The sequence below is a fragment of the Cylas formicarius genome, unplaced genomic scaffold (genome assembly GCF_029955315.1).
Source record: "Cylas formicarius isolate icCylForm1 unplaced genomic scaffold, icCylForm1.1 PGA_scaffold_4__25_contigs__length_36172078, whole genome shotgun sequence".
NCBI lineage: Eukaryota > Metazoa > Arthropoda > Insecta > Coleoptera > Brentidae > Cylas > Cylas formicarius.
Window position 1 is genome coordinate 19,046,166 of NW_026844334.1, and position 18,517 is coordinate 19,064,682.

The 18,517-nt window shown below is 30.7% G+C and overlaps 3 protein-coding genes across 4 annotated transcripts; 2 read left to right on the forward strand and 1 right to left on the reverse strand.

The window, feature by feature from the left end:
- Positions 1-8: 8 nt before the first annotated feature.
- Positions 9-2,573, reverse strand: LOC132700528 (uncharacterized). Of its 2 annotated transcripts, XM_060667908.1 has the most exons (11): positions 2,382-2,449; positions 2,231-2,302; positions 2,074-2,177; positions 1,825-1,998; positions 1,586-1,769; positions 1,400-1,536; positions 1,165-1,333; positions 993-1,110; positions 830-938; positions 661-779; positions 9-526 (listed from the first exon to the last, which is right to left on the reverse strand). In XM_060667908.1, exons 2-11 carry the CDS (start codon positions 2,265-2,267, stop codon positions 154-156), a joined length of 1,524 nt encoding a protein of 507 aa, XP_060523891.1. In that variant the 5' UTR covers positions 2,268-2,302; positions 2,382-2,449; the 3' UTR covers positions 9-153. The 2 variants fall into 2 exon arrangements, with proteins under 2 accessions (XP_060523891.1, XP_060523890.1); XM_060667907.1 differs by having other exon boundaries at positions 2,074-2,302; positions 2,382-2,573.
- A 621-nt stretch (positions 2,574-3,194) lies between these two features.
- On the forward strand, positions 3,195-6,005 carry LOC132701129 (importin subunit alpha-7). Its single transcript, XM_060668828.1, has 10 exons — positions 3,195-3,286; positions 3,437-3,613; positions 3,683-3,901; positions 4,083-4,208; positions 4,266-4,360; positions 4,416-4,632; positions 4,772-5,023; positions 5,083-5,210; positions 5,347-5,522; positions 5,588-6,005. Exons 2-10 carry the CDS (start codon positions 3,437-3,439, stop codon positions 5,776-5,778), a joined length of 1,581 nt encoding a protein of 526 aa, XP_060524811.1. The 5' UTR covers positions 3,195-3,286; the 3' UTR covers positions 5,779-6,005.
- Positions 6,006-11,120: 5,115 nt separating this feature from the next.
- Positions 11,121-18,468, forward strand: LOC132700364 (cation-independent mannose-6-phosphate receptor-like). Its single transcript, XM_060667617.1, has 19 exons — positions 11,121-11,468; positions 11,520-11,674; positions 12,982-13,103; positions 13,304-13,652; positions 13,706-13,848; positions 13,900-14,047; positions 14,104-14,214; positions 14,268-14,419; positions 14,471-14,697; positions 14,950-15,085; positions 15,140-15,258; positions 15,309-15,415; positions 15,653-15,882; positions 16,077-16,190; positions 16,784-16,886; positions 17,075-17,133; positions 17,184-17,268; positions 17,322-17,446; positions 17,526-18,468. Exons 1-19 carry the CDS (start codon positions 11,332-11,334, stop codon positions 17,538-17,540), a joined length of 2,637 nt encoding a protein of 878 aa, XP_060523600.1. The 5' UTR covers positions 11,121-11,331; the 3' UTR covers positions 17,541-18,468.
- Positions 18,469-18,517: the final 49 nt, after the last annotated feature.

The following is an 18,517-nucleotide window of genomic DNA, read 5'->3' on the forward strand; positions in this document are numbered from 1 at the left end:
TTTTGCTTGATTACTGCAGATGTGTGCACTGAATTGGGGGCATAGAAAGTAGCGGATAAAGATAATAAAACACATTTCAAAAATTTAATAGAAACGAACACAGTTCCATGGTAAATAAATAGAAACATTTGAAAAATAAATGTTAAACATTAATCATCTGAAATCTAAAAAATTTATCACAGACACATTTGTATCAAAATAAAGCAAATCCTTGTGAGCTTCAGGAATCGGCCAACCACCTACATATAGAGACTCATCTTTTTTGGCAAAATAAATCTTTGCGTGACTTCCTTGTTTACACTTGTTTAAAAGCTCTTGTATTCTACTGTTTCCAACAACTGTATTTTGAAAGATAGAGATGAATAGGAATAACAGTTGATCATTATATTCCAAAAAGTCCTTTAGAAATGACAGGGAGTGGATATCTGCACACTCACATTTGATAAAGATTCTTTGCAAGGTACCATGAGGTATCTGTCCCAAAGCCAAAAATAATTTGTCAAGGTTGATGTGAATATTTTCGTAACTAAAAATATTTAACAATATTTAAACATTGCCATTTCGATTTACAGATTTTATACCCGCCACAAATTACCATTTTGTTAATTACATTTATGTGGAATACATATTTAAAAAATATTTTAACCAATACTAACTTACCAAAAATCTCTTATCTTCTTGGCATTTTTTAATGACTCATATACATTGACATTAAGGTTCTCGTTTGAACCCATACTTACAAGTTTTAAAGATTTCAGTTCTGAACAATTTGCAAAAATCTGCAACAAATATTCATTCAACATTCGAACTCCAAAATCAAAAAACTTACATCATTTAAGAATTTTCCATCAAGATGCACTGGAATTTCCATTGTTAACTTTTCCAATCTAGTAAACTTGCTTATTAAAGGAAAACCCCAAAGAATGGTAATGTTACAGCTTATAAACAAGTACATGTCAATAAATTTATACTCATTTATAAAATTCACTTACTTTTGGCAACACATGATTTCCAATTCAGTTAAATATTTGCAATTTAACACAACATCTTCAAATGGATACTTTCTGTTTGTCAAACTTTGGATTGACTGTTCTTTTGTGTCTTTTCGACCTAGGTGTAATTTTATTGGGACATATCCATCTCATTTATTATGAACATACTTACATTGTAAAACACAAGACTTCAAACTAAGTTTTTTCAAATTTTCACAATTTTCTGATTTTAAAATATCAATTGTTGCTTTTATAAAAATTGGATTACAGAAACACTTGTTATGAAAAAAATTCAGCTCTTCAAATTGTATATCACGAATTTTTTTAGTCAAATAGATAGTCTAAAACATATATCTAAGCGAAGGTTCAACCAAAAGAAGTTAATGTGAAGGAAGCAAAAAACATACTTCTGAATTTTTTACCCCACATGGCAGTTCACAATGAAACTTTTGCAAAACATCCCATGCATGTTCCAGTTCAGTTTCATAGGGTTCAAAAATTGACACATCACGCAAGGGAATAATTTGGGCAGATGGACATTTCACTAAAAATGAAAATTTAATAAGATACCTGACTGAATGTTCACTCTCTACCATAACACATAGTTATTGATTTAAATCTTCTCGTTTCAAAAACTTTTGCCAGGCCAAAAGGTTTATAATCCAAAAAGGGAACATTCAACTTAGTTTTTATTACTAATTTTTTTAAAAATTTTAGATTGAATACAATATAATCATATTTTATAGGTTGCGAAATACTGTCATCTGAATCATAAATCTAAAAATATAGCAATGAATTTTTGTAACTGTAATTATTAGTAAGATAAGCTTACCCAAAGTTCCTCTAATCCTATTAATTCATTAAAAAAAGAATATATCTCGTGAAAGTCTCGCTTTTTAATAATGATTTTTAAGCACAACTTTTTCAATAAAAATAAGTTGTTGCTGTACATGGAAGGTAGAGCTGTAAATTGTCTAGCTTCGGTTGAAATAGCAAGTCTCTTTAACTGAAATAAAGATCCAAGCCATATATCACGTCAACATTATATCATGAAATAACTTTAGGAAAATATTTTACTTGCCTTGCTATAGAGTTTCAAATCTTTTTCTCGAACACTTAATCTGGTATCAAGAGCATACAATTCTTCCAGTTTTGGGAGAAGTTTAATCAATTTCCTCGCATCATCTAAAGATATCCAATAGAGTCTATTAATGTTTAGTGATTTTATATGCTCATACCCCACATTTTGTGCAATATAATTGTATAAATTAACATTGTAGAATTTAAAATAACTTCCAATGTTAAAATCTCTACAAAATGTAATTCTATTGAGTAATGTCATTTTTACTCACTTTAATTACCAAAAAGATTTTTTTACGTCAAAATTACCTTACAATGTCTTTGTCTCTTAAAAAATAGGACACTTGTTGAAATGTTTGACAAAAATTGATGATATCCCATGTTTCCAAATATTGAAAAATATTTAGCCAAATTTCGTTGGGAAGATGGTCCATGTTATTATTTATCAACTAAGCGAAATTCAAACGCAACTGTGTACTTTTTTTCCAACAATTTTGTCAACCTAAAAATGACTTAAATAAAATAAATACCACAGCAGCAGTACAAAAGTGCTTAAAATTACTAGGATCATTCGCCCATTCCCGACATATATATTTATCAAATAATGTTTCAAGTTGAAATTTATCTAAATCTTTTTGACTTTCTCCAGGTTCCTACCTGAACCATCTAAGAATCTGAGTTAGATCAAACTGTTGATCAGTCCAAGAAAACAATGAAGCCGTTCTACATCTACACATAAAAAAAATAATGGCGTCAATTGATCGATAGTTTAATATTTGGTAAGTTCGGTTATGGTCGTATGATATAATTTTGTTTAGTGTTGGATTACTAAAGAATCTTGTTTTATAGATTTACATGTACCGTAAGAGACTCGGAGTTATTATATCCAAATCCTGTGAAGAATTTATTCTTGTTCAGAGAATATTGATTGACAGTCGCTAAATAAGATCTTAAGGTTTCTTTTTATTATTGTTAAGTAATGCACCAATATTTTAAAATTTTCATGTATTGTAACATTCTCTGCAGATGCCGGTAATAGGCAAATGTCATTTGTGGCTCGTAACACGCTGTTCGCTTTCTTTCCCTCATTCCATGCAAAATTTAAGTGATTCATTTGACATTATTAACATTCTGTGACATTTGCAGATGGACATTTCTTTATTAAAGTAATGTATTTTTGAAAAAAAAATCCATATTATAATTCATTGGAAACCGTAAGTTTTTGTTTTTTGGTGTTATTTAGTAACTGCTTTACGGAAAATACACTTATTAAACTTAAAATTTTGGTCTTATTAACCAATAGTTTTACCCTTTTTATGGCTTTCCATTGTGCCTAAAAATCATCAACTGCAATAAATTTACAGATGTCTGGATCGGGTCACAAACATCGATACAAGAATACTGCTTTAGACAGTGTAGAATTAAGAAGGAGAAGAGAGGAGGAAGGGATACAGTTGAGAAAGCAAAAACGAGACCAACAATTAAGTAAACGAAGAAACGTAAATGTTAATCAGATACTATCAGACGATGATCCTCTACAGGTGCCAATCTAGTTTTGTTTTGTTTAGAATGTTATAATGTGTTTTATTATAAAATCTGTAACTTTTTAGATTGAAGGGGATATGTCTTCCCCAGTTACAACAGGTATATCCCAAGAAATGGTTGAGGATTTATACAGTAATGATCCAGAGTTACAATTATCTGCCACACAAAAGTTTAGAAAATTGTTGAGCCATGAGCCTAATCCGCCGATAGATGAGGTTATTCAGACTGGTATTGTACCCAGATTTGTAGAATTTTTGCAAAATACTACAAATTGTACTTTGCAGGTAAGCAAAGCTGTGTAAATCTTATTAATGTAATATTGATCAGTTACCTAGAATTTTATATTTCTGTTGTGAATCTTTTTTAAATGTTTGTCTTACTGTATGATTTTGACCTTTAGGTTTCCTTAAAGTAGTTTAAAAAATTACTGTTAAGTTATTATGGTTATAGCACAATAACTTTTAGTTTGAAGCTGCTTGGGCATTAACCAATATTGCATCCGGGACTTCCCAACAAACTAGAATAGTTATTGAAGCTGGAGCAGTTCCTATATTTATTGCTCTTCTAGCAAGTCAGTTTGAAGATGTGCAGGTTTGTGTACTTTATTCTATCTAAAATAGGACCATATGGTTGGAAATTACTTTTTAGGAACAAGCGGTTTGGGCTCTTGGAAATATAGCTGGAGACTCTCCTGAATGCAGAGACCATGTTCTTGATTCTGGTATATTAGTACCTTTGTTGCAGTATGTATAATAATAATTTATTGAAATTTATGCAAAGTAATTTTTTTATATTTAGACTGTTAGAAAAATCTGTGAGGCTGACTATGATTCGGAATGCAGTATGGGCCCTATCAAATCTATGCCGAGGAAAAAATCCACCCCCAAATTTTTCTAAAGTCTCCCCGTGCCTTCCTGTTCTGGCTCGATTGCTTTTCCACACAGATGGAGACGTTTTATCAGATGCCTGTTGGGCTTTGAGTTATTTATCTGATGGTCCAAATGAGAAGATACAGGTAGTCAATTGTTTTATTCAGACAACAATAAGTCCTGTATTATGTGGTATTTAAATTATTTGGGCTGCAATTGTATCATTACATCAATACATATTACCAAACTAACCAAATGTTATATAGAAAAACTATATTTTTTTAGGTTGTTATAGATGCAGGAGTATGTAGAAGACTTGTTGAACTTCTTATGTCTCAGCAACCTAATGTTGTCTCTGCTGCTTTAAGAGCTGTGGGCAATATAGTTACCGGGGATGATGTTCAGACTCAAGTAATCCTCAACTGTTCTGCTCTACCATGTTTACTTCACTTATTATCTTCTGCTAAAGAGTCAGTTAGAAAGGAAGCATGCTGGACAATCAGCAATATTACAGCAGGAAACAGAACACAGATTCAGGTAAGTCGTTCCCATTGACACCCTGAATTAAAAAATATATTTAATCAAAAATATTGCAGGCAGTTATAGATGCCAACATATTTCCTGTTTTAATAGATATTTTGAGTAAGGCAGAATTTAAAACGAGGAAAGAAGCAGCTTGGGCCATAACCAATGCCACTAGTGGAGGGACCCCAGATCAAATCAGGTATGAGTTGTATATATTCGATCAACATGAATTAATTTTATTTATTAACTTATGGCTAAGTATTTGGAATTAAAATAACAGAAATTTGAGTCAAAAAGTGTCCCTACTATACCTACCTATATGCTTAATTTTTTAGATACTTAGTGGCCCAGGGTTGTATTGGCCCACTGTGTGACCTACTTACGGTCATGGACGTGAAAATTTTACAGGTTGCCCTCAATGGCCTTGAAAATATACTCAGACTTGGTGAACAAGAGGCAAAAGCTCATGGGATCACCAATCCTTATACTATGCTAATTGAGGATTGTTACGGTAAATTTGTTTCCTTATACAGATTTACAAAAAAAAGCCCAGGTAAATCATCCAATTTTTTTTAGGGTTGGACAAAATTGAGTTTCTCCAATCTCATGAAAACATGGAAATTTACCAAAAAGCTTTTGACATAATTGAACATTTCTTTGGCACTGAGGAGGAAGACACCAATGTGGCCCCCTCAATAGATGGGAACCATCAGCAATATCAGTTCAGTTCTGATCAGTCTGTTCCCATGGGAGGTTTTCAGTTTTAGAATCTTTTTCTTTTAACATTCAGGACACATATTGTGGGTAAATCAAAATATATCTGATTTATTATACAAGGCAGTGCAATTGACCAATAATAAGAATTTTCATTTCTATCGCTTATAAAAAAACAAAATGTTTTTGTTGTTAGGTATCACAAACCTACTGAAGGATTACCGATGGAGTTGGAAAGGTTTTAAAAAAATAATACAAACTGTTTTCATTAGTCTTTGTTTTACTTATAAATACCTCTATTGAATATTGTTTAATATTTTACTTTTGTGAATTGAATCATTCAAATTTTAACACAGTTGTGGTAAAGAAGAAGATTGGTAGAAATAAAATATCACTTTAACATTATTTTTCTATTCCATTCTTTAAAATACCCACTTATACACAGCGTGCGGGAAGCTTCACTTTACCACATGAGTTTCTTGTCCCACGGATCCGAGCCGCTTCGGACATTTCCGGAATACTGCCGCACGGGTTTGGGAGCAATCGAATGTTTTCAGAGATTTTACCGCCCGGCTAAAATTTTGACGTTATTCAATTCTGACGGTTACTTTATTGAACACATTCGTGTTGTTTTTAAAAAATGTACCCCCAAAACTAACGGCCGTAGAAAAAGATAGTATGCAACACGTTTGGTAAACTTTTTAAGTCACTCGTTAATTAAAAACTTGCTTCGCTCGTGTCAAATAAACTCGTGATTCAGATGTCGTTCACCGCACTTGTTGCATAATATACTACGTTCTACTCCCCACTGTACAATACCTAATTATACACCGATCTAGCCTGCGGGAAGCATCACTTGTGTGAGTTTCTTGTCTTACGGATCCGGGCCACATCGGGATTTCCTGGACTTTACCGGGCGGCTTGAATTTTGACGTTTGTCAATTTTGATGGTCATGTCGCAATTTTTTTTTTTTAATGTATCCAAAAGCTATTGGTCTGTGAAAAAGTATAATATGCAATACCTCTAACAAACTTTGTCACCTGTTTATTAAGCACTGGCTGCGCTCGTGTCAAAACAAAACTCGTGACTCTAACGCCAAAGGTGACCAGATTTTTAGATGGACTAAGCCAAGAATCGTAAAACTAACAGGATTGTATAATCGGCCAAATCTGTCCGCAAGTGCAATGGGAAAACTCTCGCTTATTGGCGCGTTTACTATGTAAATGCATGGAAATAATCCGAAACTGACCAGTTTTGATGGACTTTGAGAATTTTGAGTAGCTAATATAGCATGTTTGATTAATCACTCGTTACTTTCATTTAATGTCAACATTAAATCGTTTTAGTATTATTTAATTATTGGGAAGTAGCGTAGGGTAGGGTCTCAGGTAGGGTAAAAATAATAATATTTGCAATAAATTATGGCTTATATGTATTATCTTGAAATATATATATATATATATATATATATATATATATATATATATATATATATATATATATATATATATATATATATATATATATATATATATATATATAAATTAAATATTGTTACACATAAATACATGAAACTAGCGAACAAAACGATTTACTTGTAAAACTTTGTGTTTTACGGCATTCTTCCATTTTAAATATACAAAAATCGACAAATACTTATAAACTAGAAATCCCTATTTTTGGATATATTAAAAAACAAAAAATATATTAGGCATAGATAACAACTATTGATAGGTGGTAGGTAAATAATAATATGTATTTATATATACCCCCATATGTACATAATATAAAAAATACATATTATACTTAAATCTTTATTTTACAATTTCTTTACCATACTTTCTATTTTTTTTTCTGAGGGTATCATCTTGCAAAGATTTTCTTTATAGACTAAGGTTATATTTTGCTTTTAAATTTAAAGTTCATACGAATTATTGTTCTCAGCTTACAAAAATCTCTAACTAAACTTAATGGTAATTCTTTTTCTGTTTTAAATATTTAAATATTTTATTTGCTAACTTTTTTACCACCCTTTGCCCTTTTCGAAACGAATCACCATGATGGGATTCAAAATAAAAGTTCCATTTTTTCGGAGATGGGTTCTGGAGATTTTTCTCTAGAATTTCACTTGTGGTATTTGATGTTGTTACTAAAAGCTCACAAAATACCTGCTGAGCTTTTTTGGCATTTTAGGAATGAAGTCTTTTTGATCTAGATAATCCTGCTTCTGTTGGTGACTTCTGGTTGAAGAATAATAGGGTGGGAACAGCAGTTTTTTTAGAATCTGTTTTAAAGGTAAACCTAAAATTTAAATTTTGTTGTGAATTTAATGTACTACTCAAGACAAAAAAAACCTAATAACTCATTTTGTAAGTCTCTTTTGTAATGATTTTCAGTAAAATGAACTGAGCAGACATAGCTTTTATCTGGATTAAGTTTGTCCTCTGTTCTACATCAAACTATCCACTCATTCTGAATAGTTCCAGATACTAGAACTTTCCCTTGGGAAAGCGATGAAAACTACATTTTCGAGAACTTGCTTTTTCATCAAAATAGTTGTTATTGCACCCATACATGGCACATCTCGTTCCAGGCATACCTAACTATTTTTTGATGTAACTTATCCCACTGAAAAAGGTAAAAGAAATGTATTTCTTACCTTTACCTATATTATTATGTGTAATATTTTGAGCTTACCTCCTAAGTAATAACACCGCTAATAAGCAGCACGAACACAAAACTTTTAAATCTTTGTTTAAGGTTAAAAATACTGTTTTTCTCAATTCTCGGCACTTAAGCACATACAATTTTAAAGTATTTGTTAAAGCTTAAAAACACTGTTTTGTCCGAGTTTTTTTTTACAGAAATACAATTAACACAAACATAAGCGCACTACTCTCTAAGTTAAATTATTTTAATTGTTCAAAGAACACAAAATACAACGGTTTAACAGAGGACTTCGCTTACGTCACAAGCGACCACGTGCGTTCCATAATTTTGGCGAATGGGATTGGGCAATCCTATTAGGTTTACGATTCTTGGGGCAAAGCAACAAAAATTTTCATACAAGATAAAAACATCGTAATATTTTGTTATTTTTGACATAAGTACGATTTATAAATATAAAAAACTGTTTAGTTTAGTTCGATTGACTTAATATATTTGTAAAATTTTATTCGTATATTTCTTTCTAAAATCTCTTTTAAGGTTAAGGTTGCTGTTATAATTTTTGTCATCAATATCAATATAAAATATGAAGGCTACGAGTATTTCAAGCTAGGTTTAAGAAAAATTATATATTTATGAAATCTATAAATTAATTTTCCTAGTAAATAGCAGATTTGTAATATTTATTTGTTTAATTAGGTTGCTAGCCCACAGTACGACCACGAAGTGTCTCTTCTGAGAGACAAATACAATGTAACTGGGTACCAAAAACAATATATTTGCCGTCATAGCCCGTAGGATTCTTAGAACGCAAAACAATGATATTCATAAATATAAAATTTCACTTAACTCTAAAAGTCCCGACTTTTGAAAAACGTCGCAGGACAAATTGTAAAAAATCGGGACTGTCACACCAAAAGCTGGACGTCTGTCTGGTCTCCTTAGGCATAATATAATATTGTAATCATACATTTTATTACTGTGTTTAATAATATCTTCCAACTTATGTTTTCTTTTAAATGATAGCACATCCTGTCAAACCTCACTATATTGTCACTACCCTAACCAAAGATCTACTACCCGCACCAGTGTCACAGACATGTCTAGTGGGCGTGATATAAAGACGACAGTATTCTTCAGTTTTCTTTTATTTTGTTGTGTTGTGTTTTGTTTCTGACATATTTAGCATTTTGTATTACATTACATTACATCTTCTTCAGATAAAAAATTAGAAGTACTTTATAATAGAAATGTAGTAATAATATAATTAAAGGTAAAGCGAAAAAAATGCAAATTAAAAATACTTGTCAAAAAAACAAAATTTTAAAAATAGCAAAATTTCAACAAAAATACTCAATTTTTCTTGAACCTCAAGATATTTTGGTGACGGTTTCCGCTTTTGCATATAACAAATTGCAGACGCAATCCATATTCAAATAATCTTCGTGCGTATAATTATTTTTTCTACTCCCGTCTGTAAAATACCTAATCACGCACCGATCTAGCGTGCAGGAAGCGTCGTTTTACCACGTCAGTTTCGTTCGAGCCACTTCGGACATTTCCGGGATTTTACCGCATGGGTTTGGGAGCAATCGGATGTTTTCGTTGATATTTCCCACGCCTTGAATTATGACGTTTGTCAATTCTGACGTTCATGTCAGTGAATGTATTCGTGTTGTTTTGCGAAAATGTCGTAGAAAAAGTATAGTATGTAACACGTTCGGTAAACGCTTTAAGTCACTTGTGAGTCAAATGCCGCTTACCGCATTTGTTGCATAATATACTATTTCGGCATTTGTCTCAATTGTATTTTAACGGTTATTTTTTCAACGTCTTGTATTATTAACAATCGAAGTTGGTAACTAAATTTGTCCATCAGGCCATTTTCTACAGGGTAAGTTAATAAAGCAAAATTTTTATGAGTTCCGTATGGGAAAAAATGACGTTGTTGTTGTTCGGTCTGCAAACATAAAATGCTCAATATCTTAAAAACGGTCAAATTTAGGTATAGTATATTCTTATACACGCAATCTGTCTAGAATTTTCCTGGGAACCCAAAAACGCAACCAAATGAAGCGTGGAAATACCAAAATTACATTTTTCAGATAATGAAGAAAAACTGTTTAAATTTTTCGAGATTTCCCGTTTTTTAAAAATGTTAGCCCTAAAACGGTTGGCGGTAAGTTAAACAAAATGTAAGGCACTAAAATAAGGACTCAATAGAGTGTGTAAACTACTCTGGATGACGATTTATCCCTAATTTAATCCAGGATTGTTTTGTGGAGCAGTCGCTTCCCAATATTAATTGCTATATATTATTTAAATTATAACATTGGGCATAAAGAAGGTGTTAATGTTCTTATTTATTTTGTTAAATGGATTTTCATCAAGTATAAGCGACCTTAGTTCAATTTTATAGAAGCTATTGATTATAATTAATTCATCTGTTTGTTAGAAAGGCATTTATATCATAACGTGTCTGCCGTTCTTGTCGTTTTACATAATATATGACAAATTTAAGCACGGTTAACTAAGAGATTTATTTTTTGATCTGTTTTGCGAGAACAAGATTTGGCATCAAAAAGTATTGAAATGAACGATTGATTGAAATGATTCGGTCCTTTTCGAAAACGTTCACTGATTGATTCGGTCCTCCTAAAATGAACGATTGACACAACACTATTTGTTACATTCTTTAGGTGCTTGTGACCAACAATAATTTATCTATGAAATGAAAACGCCTAAAAATCCCACACTTGATAAATGCCAAATCTACTACATACTTTACCATAACCTATGACCATTTATATTATGAATAGAATTCACGTGTTAACGAGATCAGTCTCGTTCTTCGTTTCTCGTAAACCTAATGGTAACCTATTCCAATATATGGTTATTGTTGTTGCAAAAATAAACTAAATATTTTTTGAGCCAACAAATGTTTTATTTCATGTTATACATTACAAGTGCAATGACAATTTTCAAATTAACCACTCAGAATCCGATAATTGTTGCCGAAACAGAATTATGTAGTTATAGCAGTTCAAAGAATGGAGAAATATTAAGATTTATTAGGTAAGCAAAGCAACTGTCTTTTAAAGATAATATATACTTTGTTAATTTTAGCGGACCCTATGAAGCAAAACGAGAAAACACGTCAATTTTTTTTACCCTTTGCAAAACCGAAAAAGAAACTCTTCTTTGTCCAGGAAATTCAATTGCTTGTCTTTCACGTGGAAATTCCCTTGAGATATTAAATTTGGGATTTGGATTTGAATTAAGTGAGAATTTCCATTTTTTTAACATTAATATTAAAGCTATGGCCCGTTTACCGGTGAAACAAGTTAAGAGGATTCACAAAAATAAATTAATACTGCAATTACTAGCGAATATTTAATTCTGTTGTATTTTATGTTTAATTTTTTTTCTTATTTTTCTCTGTTCAGTCTTTATCATTTTTGCTTTTGGTAGGTGCACATGTCCTTATTTGAAAACAAAAAAATTATTAAAACTTTAAAGTTACTCTACCATTTGATATTAATGAATTAGTGAAAGTGCATGAGCAATATGCATCTCGATTCAGTAAAGAAACATTTAATATTTACTGTACATGTATAAGTTCTGCATGCCTGTTTTGATAAATCATCAGTTTTTATAACAAAGTACATTTTACATTTAGTCCTTTGGTATAATATATTGTACCAAGTGTTAGTGACTATGTTATCAAATTAAAATAAAAAATTATACACCCATGCATAATAAACTCCTACTGAGTTTGTTAAAATAATATTTTCTAGCATGAATAAAACTACTTACTTGTAATTATCTATAAATACAGATCCATATTGTTAAACTTTATGGAGTATATAATGAAGATTAGATATTTATTTTTAGATATCACTCCACTCAGATGAGATAAGCTTAACGATTGTTATAATTTTAAATATAAAATGCTGAAACACTTAATAACAAAATAACTTATTTTATTATATTTATTTGAATATTAAATTATATAACAGAATAAAAAAGGAGTTACCTGACTGCAGTTTGGATTTAGTTTATATATATATATAAACCAGAAAATAATACTAGCTCTATAGTATAACTTTTAAATTTACAAAACAACCGAACAACAGTATCCGAAGATACCATAGTTCGCCCAAAAAATTGTTGATACATGTTTCACAAATGGTTTAACACTGATACTACTATAATTCGATTCGATTTGATTCGTGGAAAACTGTGTTATAAAAATCTGAATAAGTAATTAATAGCTGGAGGGGTTGGTTAGTTTGTTGTCACATGTACTTAAGTGACATCTTGATGGCATGTGATCCATCTGGAACATTTGGAAATGGTTATTTTCTACCTCAGAAGAATTAGACACTTTTCCCAAAGTAGTTTTCCAAAACTCTGGATGCTTATGAAGGACTTTTTTAAGATATTATTTTTATGCAGTTTGTATTAATAAAAATATTGATATAAAAGCTAAGGCGAAGGAATTACATTTTCACTGCAAAGCATATGTTGTGTTTCATGTTTAAAGTTCATGCAGAATTTTGCATTAATCATTATTTTTATATTTCAGATGAATGGAAAACAAGAAAAAAACCTAAAGGAACAAGTTTTGTTTCAATTCATGGTGATCAGTGTAATCCTACAAAAAATTATACATTAACTGTCAAGTATAAGTGCCACAAGTGTGCTAAGGTATTTGTTCTTGTTAGTTTTAACATTATTATAACTGTTTTTTTATTAAACTGAGAAAAATGATATTGTGAGTCCTTAAGTAATTAATTTAAATATTAAATTAAATTGAATTAACGTAATAAGTTTATTTAAATACCAAATACTTTTTTCTTGTTAAGAATTTTAAATTGAAACTATAAATTTTGTTTTCAAATTTTTAGGACATAATTTATAGTCTCACTAGTCCCGAAGAATGTAGTTACGAAATTGTAATGGAAGATCCACATTTTGGACCATGCAAGATTAGTATTCATGGCCAAATCTTTGACTTGAAAAGTCTGGAAGGATCGCTTTCCACTCGTTTAATGAAGGGCACCATATTTTATTTAAATTTGTGTCAAGCAAACAAAAATTGTATATCAGGAGGTGAGGAAGTTTACAATGCATGTAAAGTGACTGGAAATCGCTCTATCGCCGTTTCTACAATTGAGGAGTTTTTGCCTTTGTATAATGAGGATAGAAATATGTTACAATTTCGAGGTCATATGGAGGAGAGAGGCAGTAGAAAAAGTATGTTTTTAAATTGAATAGGGTTTTAAAAAATAAACAATGTATATTACTAGTTATACACAGGCTAGAGGTATCTCTTAAGTGTAGATGGGATAAGCATCTGAGTGATGATACCAATTTTCATTATCTTGGGAGGGAAGGAAAATTTGAATTGGAGTCATCTTTTGGGTGTGTGGTAAATCGAATTTCATGTATAGTATGTATGTATTAATAGCGAAAACTCCTAAGCTAAATATTAATATTTTAGGTACGTGACAAATTTCTTATTTACAATTTGACAGGCCTGTACTCATCTAAACCTGTAAAAGACAATAACTCTAATACTCTCAGGGAAATATATATTAATATGTGCGCGTCTTTACAATTACCCGATTTCAAGAACTGTACCTGCACAAGTGTGTACTGGAATGTGCTAAAATAAATATATTAATTCAATGTAGCATAATTTTAGAAACTTACTCCCAAGTTTGTGAAAAGTTGGAACACGATAAGTATGTCAATAGGGGATCAGTGTTAAGAACATTAGAAGTATCTGGGGACGTCTTAAAGGCTGGAATCGAGAGTAGGATCATGGCATCTTTAAGCAATTAGTATTAATATTTTTTTAAATTTTAGGTGGAATGCAGTGTGCGGATGACAGTACACGCCAGTATAGAACGTTTGTTAGCCTTTCTTGTGCAAATAAAACAGATAGTCCCTTATTTGAAAATTACAGCAATTGCGATACACATTTGAGTTGGAAAACATCATATGCCTGTCCACAATTCGTAAGGAACATTTATGTAAAAAATATTAGAACCTCCTTTTGTGTTTTTTAGAACGCGGCTAGCTGCTCCCATATTGAACCAAAAGTCTACGACTGTTACTTTATTGTAAATGGGTTTCATTACGATTTGAAGCCCTTAATGATCCAAAAATCGATTATAAACTCCACAAAAGAATTTTTGTTTAACATATGTGGTTCTCTAGTTATTGAAGACGCTCCCTGTATGAAAGATGTGTCTGTTGCTGTTACAAATTTACTAGAATTCAACAATAAACATAGGTAGGTATTACGTCTAATATAAGAAAAAAATATATACCCTTTTCAATTTTTATTTTGAAAGGTGAGCAATTTGTTTTACTTTTTGTTGTAATAGTAAGAATGTTGTTTATAGAGAAATGCAAAAAATGATTTTCAATTGTTTGATATGAAACTGTACACTGAATCCAAAGAATTAAATTTTACACCAACTTGATTAATTACTTTCAATAATGTTTTGGAGGTAAACCTTTTCCTTATGTGAATAAATTTCAGAACAATGTCTTTGGGAAAACTGGCCGGGTCCAGATTGCAAAATGGCGATCTCGTATTAGAATACAAAATCGGTTCATATTGCAAAAGTGGTGTCGATTTTACAAGCGAGATTAGGTTCGAATGTGGCATTGAGGAGGTAAATTATTGTATTTAATACGAATGAATCAGATTAATGGATTTGGGTTTTTAGGAAATGCCATATGTGGAGAGCCAAACAGAGTGCGAGTATAAATTTGTTTGGAAAACTGAAAAAGCATGTTCCTTGATGTCTAATCACAAAGGCTGTAGTTTTGTGCTCAATAATAAAAAGTAGGTACCTCAACACTCAGTGTATTTTGATAACTAAAATGGGTTTGAAGGTTTGATTTTAATGATGGCGTCCAAAGCAAGCTCAAAATTACTTCCAATGGATTGAACTACGTATTTGATGTGTGTCATGAATTCTATGAAATATGTTCCATGGCGGGTATGTAAATTAATCCTGATTATTGGTGCATTTGTTTGATAAAAACAGTAATGTACCTAGGCTAGCATATTTAATTTAAGTAAATCTCTGTAGGCAATACATTTTTTTTATCATACTTTCCAACATTTTAGTTTTGTAGAAATGTACCGCAAAAATTTCATTATAGCTCGTTTATAACTTGTAACTTCCAACTTCTATCGGGATTTTATAAAAAAAAAAATTCTTCGTAATTTTTAGATTGCTCGTATCACCCAATAAAAGAAAAAGTTATCCAAGCGATGGAGAACAGGCCTATCATTAAGTTAACTTTGTCAGACCAGTGTGATTCGTCTTTCAATGTTGTCCTTATCGAGTTTGTTTGTGACCAATGTAAGGAATGCACACAGAATGAACACATTGAGTATTACAAGACTGAAAATTGTGTTTTACACGTCCATTTTGTCACTGCTTCATTTTGTGTAGAACAGGTAATAGCTTCGTCATTATTATTTTAAGAGGTCGGGTGCGTATTTCCTGTATATATACATATATATATATATATATATATATATATATATATATATATATATATATATATATATATATATATATATATATATAATGATAATAAATTTGTTTTTAATATTATAACAATTGTATGATGTTAATTCAAACCTTATAGGATTTGCCAGCTGGAAATCACCCTGCATATATCAATGAAGGGGCAGATTGTGTAATTAATAATCCAATTGCAACCTACCAGTTAAGTCTGGCGGAACCCTACCTTCCTAAATTCGTAAGTTCTTCAATTTTTAAAATTAACTTTTAAAATTCACGTCCCAAGTATCCTATGATTTTTTAAAACTAAGTATTATTTTAAATATTAGTATAAATGTAAATATGACAATGCAGGGTTAATAATGGCCCTTTCCAACCTGTACTTAAAAAGCTTTTATCAAAAACTATTGGGACTCTTCCTTTTACAGGACATTAATATTATGTGATCAAATCAGCTAATTTACCAAAGATAACGTTTTTTACATAAATTTCAATTTAATTTGTTTAATAATTATCTTTGTGCTAATTTATGTAATTATAAAGTCATGGAGGTATGAACGTTCTGTATATTTTCCTGTACATTTTTGGTCAAAATTTTACTGATTTGACTGTATTCTACAACATGCTTGGGTCATACAGTGCCTTTGAAATTCACACTTTTCTCAACTTTGAGGTCGTATACAAAATAACACTTTGATAAATCAGTAAAAGTAGTTTTTGCTGCTTCTCAAAGCAAAAGGAAATCAATTCATTGTATTTAAAAAATTTACTGATTTGTGCACAGAGTAAAGAAGAAATTGAGAATGTTTTATGTGTTTTATAATTTCTTAGATATCATCAAATGGAATTTGTCCTAGAGTGGTGTTTAACAATTCCTTTGGTTACACCCAGCTAATCTATACTGATACACTCTGCAGCTCTCCAGCAAACCAAGGTACCACCACCTCCAGTGTATTAATAAACAAATTTAAATAATCTTGGTTAACTACCATTAATATTATCCGCAAAGTATTTTATTTTAGTTATTAACGGTAAAAAAGTTTTTGTATGAAAAAATTCTTGATTGTATTTTGATTTTTTGTGTGGCGGTATATTATGTAATTGCTCTGCATGCGTTTTTAGGGGGTGCATATGAGATGATTTTGCGATGCAATTCATCAAGTGTCAATCATGTCGTCAAGGTAATATAATTTTAATGTTAGAATGTTAAATAAAATGAATCCTTTTTAAGAGAGACGTCTGTCGTACCGAATTAAGTAGGCCCGAATTCTGCGCATTTTTTGAATCAAGTAGTACAAATTCATCTCTTTATATTGGTAAGAAACTGGTTTTTAGTCATCATGAAATATGTTAAAGTAAATTATTGAAGGTATTGGTATCGGATTGCTTATTTTATTATCTGGGCTTGTGTTTGCGACTGCAATTCTAAAAAGACGGTCTAGGTCTAGGCAACAAAGATTTAGGAATGTCGAGGATAGTATGATTTATGAAAAAGTAAGTTTTGAGAAAATTTTAATTAAGTAGACAGTTTCATTTGTTTGGCAACCAATCGCTTGTTTCCCTATATTTTCAGGACACTGAACTTTAATAACGAATGATGATGAGTGACTGGTTATACAGGGTTTTATTTTTGACTCAAAGATTGTAGCAAACATTACTTAAAGGAAATCAAATTTTTTGGTTAATCATAAGAAGTGCCCCTATAAGTGAATCACAGTGTTATTTGTTGTTTTTTTTTGAGTTCGCATTTAATCGGTAAATTGTTCATAACGTTTTATTTATTTTGTTTTCATTTTGAATATTTTTTAGTTTAATAATTTATTGTTTTGAAAATGTTGATGTGATACCACAGTATTATTTTTTGTTGGCAATGGCAGAACATGTGTACGATATTAAAGACAACAAAAAATATTTTTTATTAAATAACATTTGTCAATTGTAATCATGTTCTGTTTAACGCATTGTTATTAATTATCGTTATTATTATGATTTCAAGTAAAGCAAAAAAAAAACACAAACCTGAAACCCACAGTGCCTTTAAAGTGAAATAACTGTTTAATTATAAGATTTCACTTAGTTTCAGATATGCATTCCCACTAATACTACTATAATGTATATTTCAGTTCTGTATATACAATTGTAAATTTATTTGAAAAACAATAAAATAAAAATAGAACATAAGAGTTTGTGGTCAGTACTACCAGCATCCTCAGGCAGGTTTCGGTTGCATGACTTTCAATTAATAAGAAGTAGGTCCACTACATCCTTCCACATACTCATCACTAAGGATCAGCGGCACACCAAAAAGTTAAAGTTAATTATTGTGAGAATAATAATAAATATATAAATATATTATAGTTAGTTATTTAAGAAAAACTAAAAAAATATAAAACTTAAAACACCTAAAAAAGTGTTTCTGTAAATTTGAAAAATTCTCTGCTAAGTCTGTATCACCAAATCTTTTGACAACAAAAAAACTAAAATTGAAAACAAACTCAATTAAAATGTACTTAAAATCATACTATTCCACAAATGTTTTAAAAATAGAAATTATGTTCAGAAAGT

Excerpts from the sequence above, each read along its gene's own strand:
- LOC132700528 (XM_060667907.1), bottom strand. The coding sequence starts at position 2,506 with ATGGACCATCTTCCCAACGAAATTTGGCTAAATATTTTTCAATATTTG. Across the intron at positions 1,999-2,073 it reads ATTTGAAACTCTATAGCAAG|TTAAAGAGACTTGCTATTTC; the intron begins GCAAGTAAAATA and ends TCTTTATTTCAG. Across the intron at positions 1,334-1,399 it reads GTGGGGTAAAAAATTCAGAA|ACTATCTATTTGACTAAAAA; the intron begins GTATGTTTTTTG and ends TATATGTTTTAG.
- LOC132701129 (XM_060668828.1), top strand. The coding sequence starts at position 3,437 with ATGTCTGGATCGGGTCACAAACATCGATACAAGAATACTGCTTTAGAC. Across the intron at positions 4,209-4,265 it reads GTCAGTTTGAAGATGTGCAG|GAACAAGCGGTTTGGGCTCT; the intron begins GTTTGTGTACTT and ends ATTACTTTTTAG. Across the intron at positions 4,633-4,771 it reads GTCCAAATGAGAAGATACAG|GTTGTTATAGATGCAGGAGT; the intron begins GTAGTCAATTGT and ends ATATTTTTTTAG.
- LOC132700364 (XM_060667617.1), top strand. The coding sequence starts at position 11,332 with ATGTTTTATTTCATGTTATACATTACAAGTGCAATGACAATTTTCAAA. Across the intron at positions 14,698-14,949 it reads GAATTCAACAATAAACATAG|AACAATGTCTTTGGGAAAAC; the intron begins GTAGGTATTACG and ends AATAAATTTCAG. Across the intron at positions 17,269-17,321 it reads AAATTCATCTCTTTATATTG|GTATTGGTATCGGATTGCTT; the intron begins GTAAGAAACTGG and ends AAATTATTGAAG.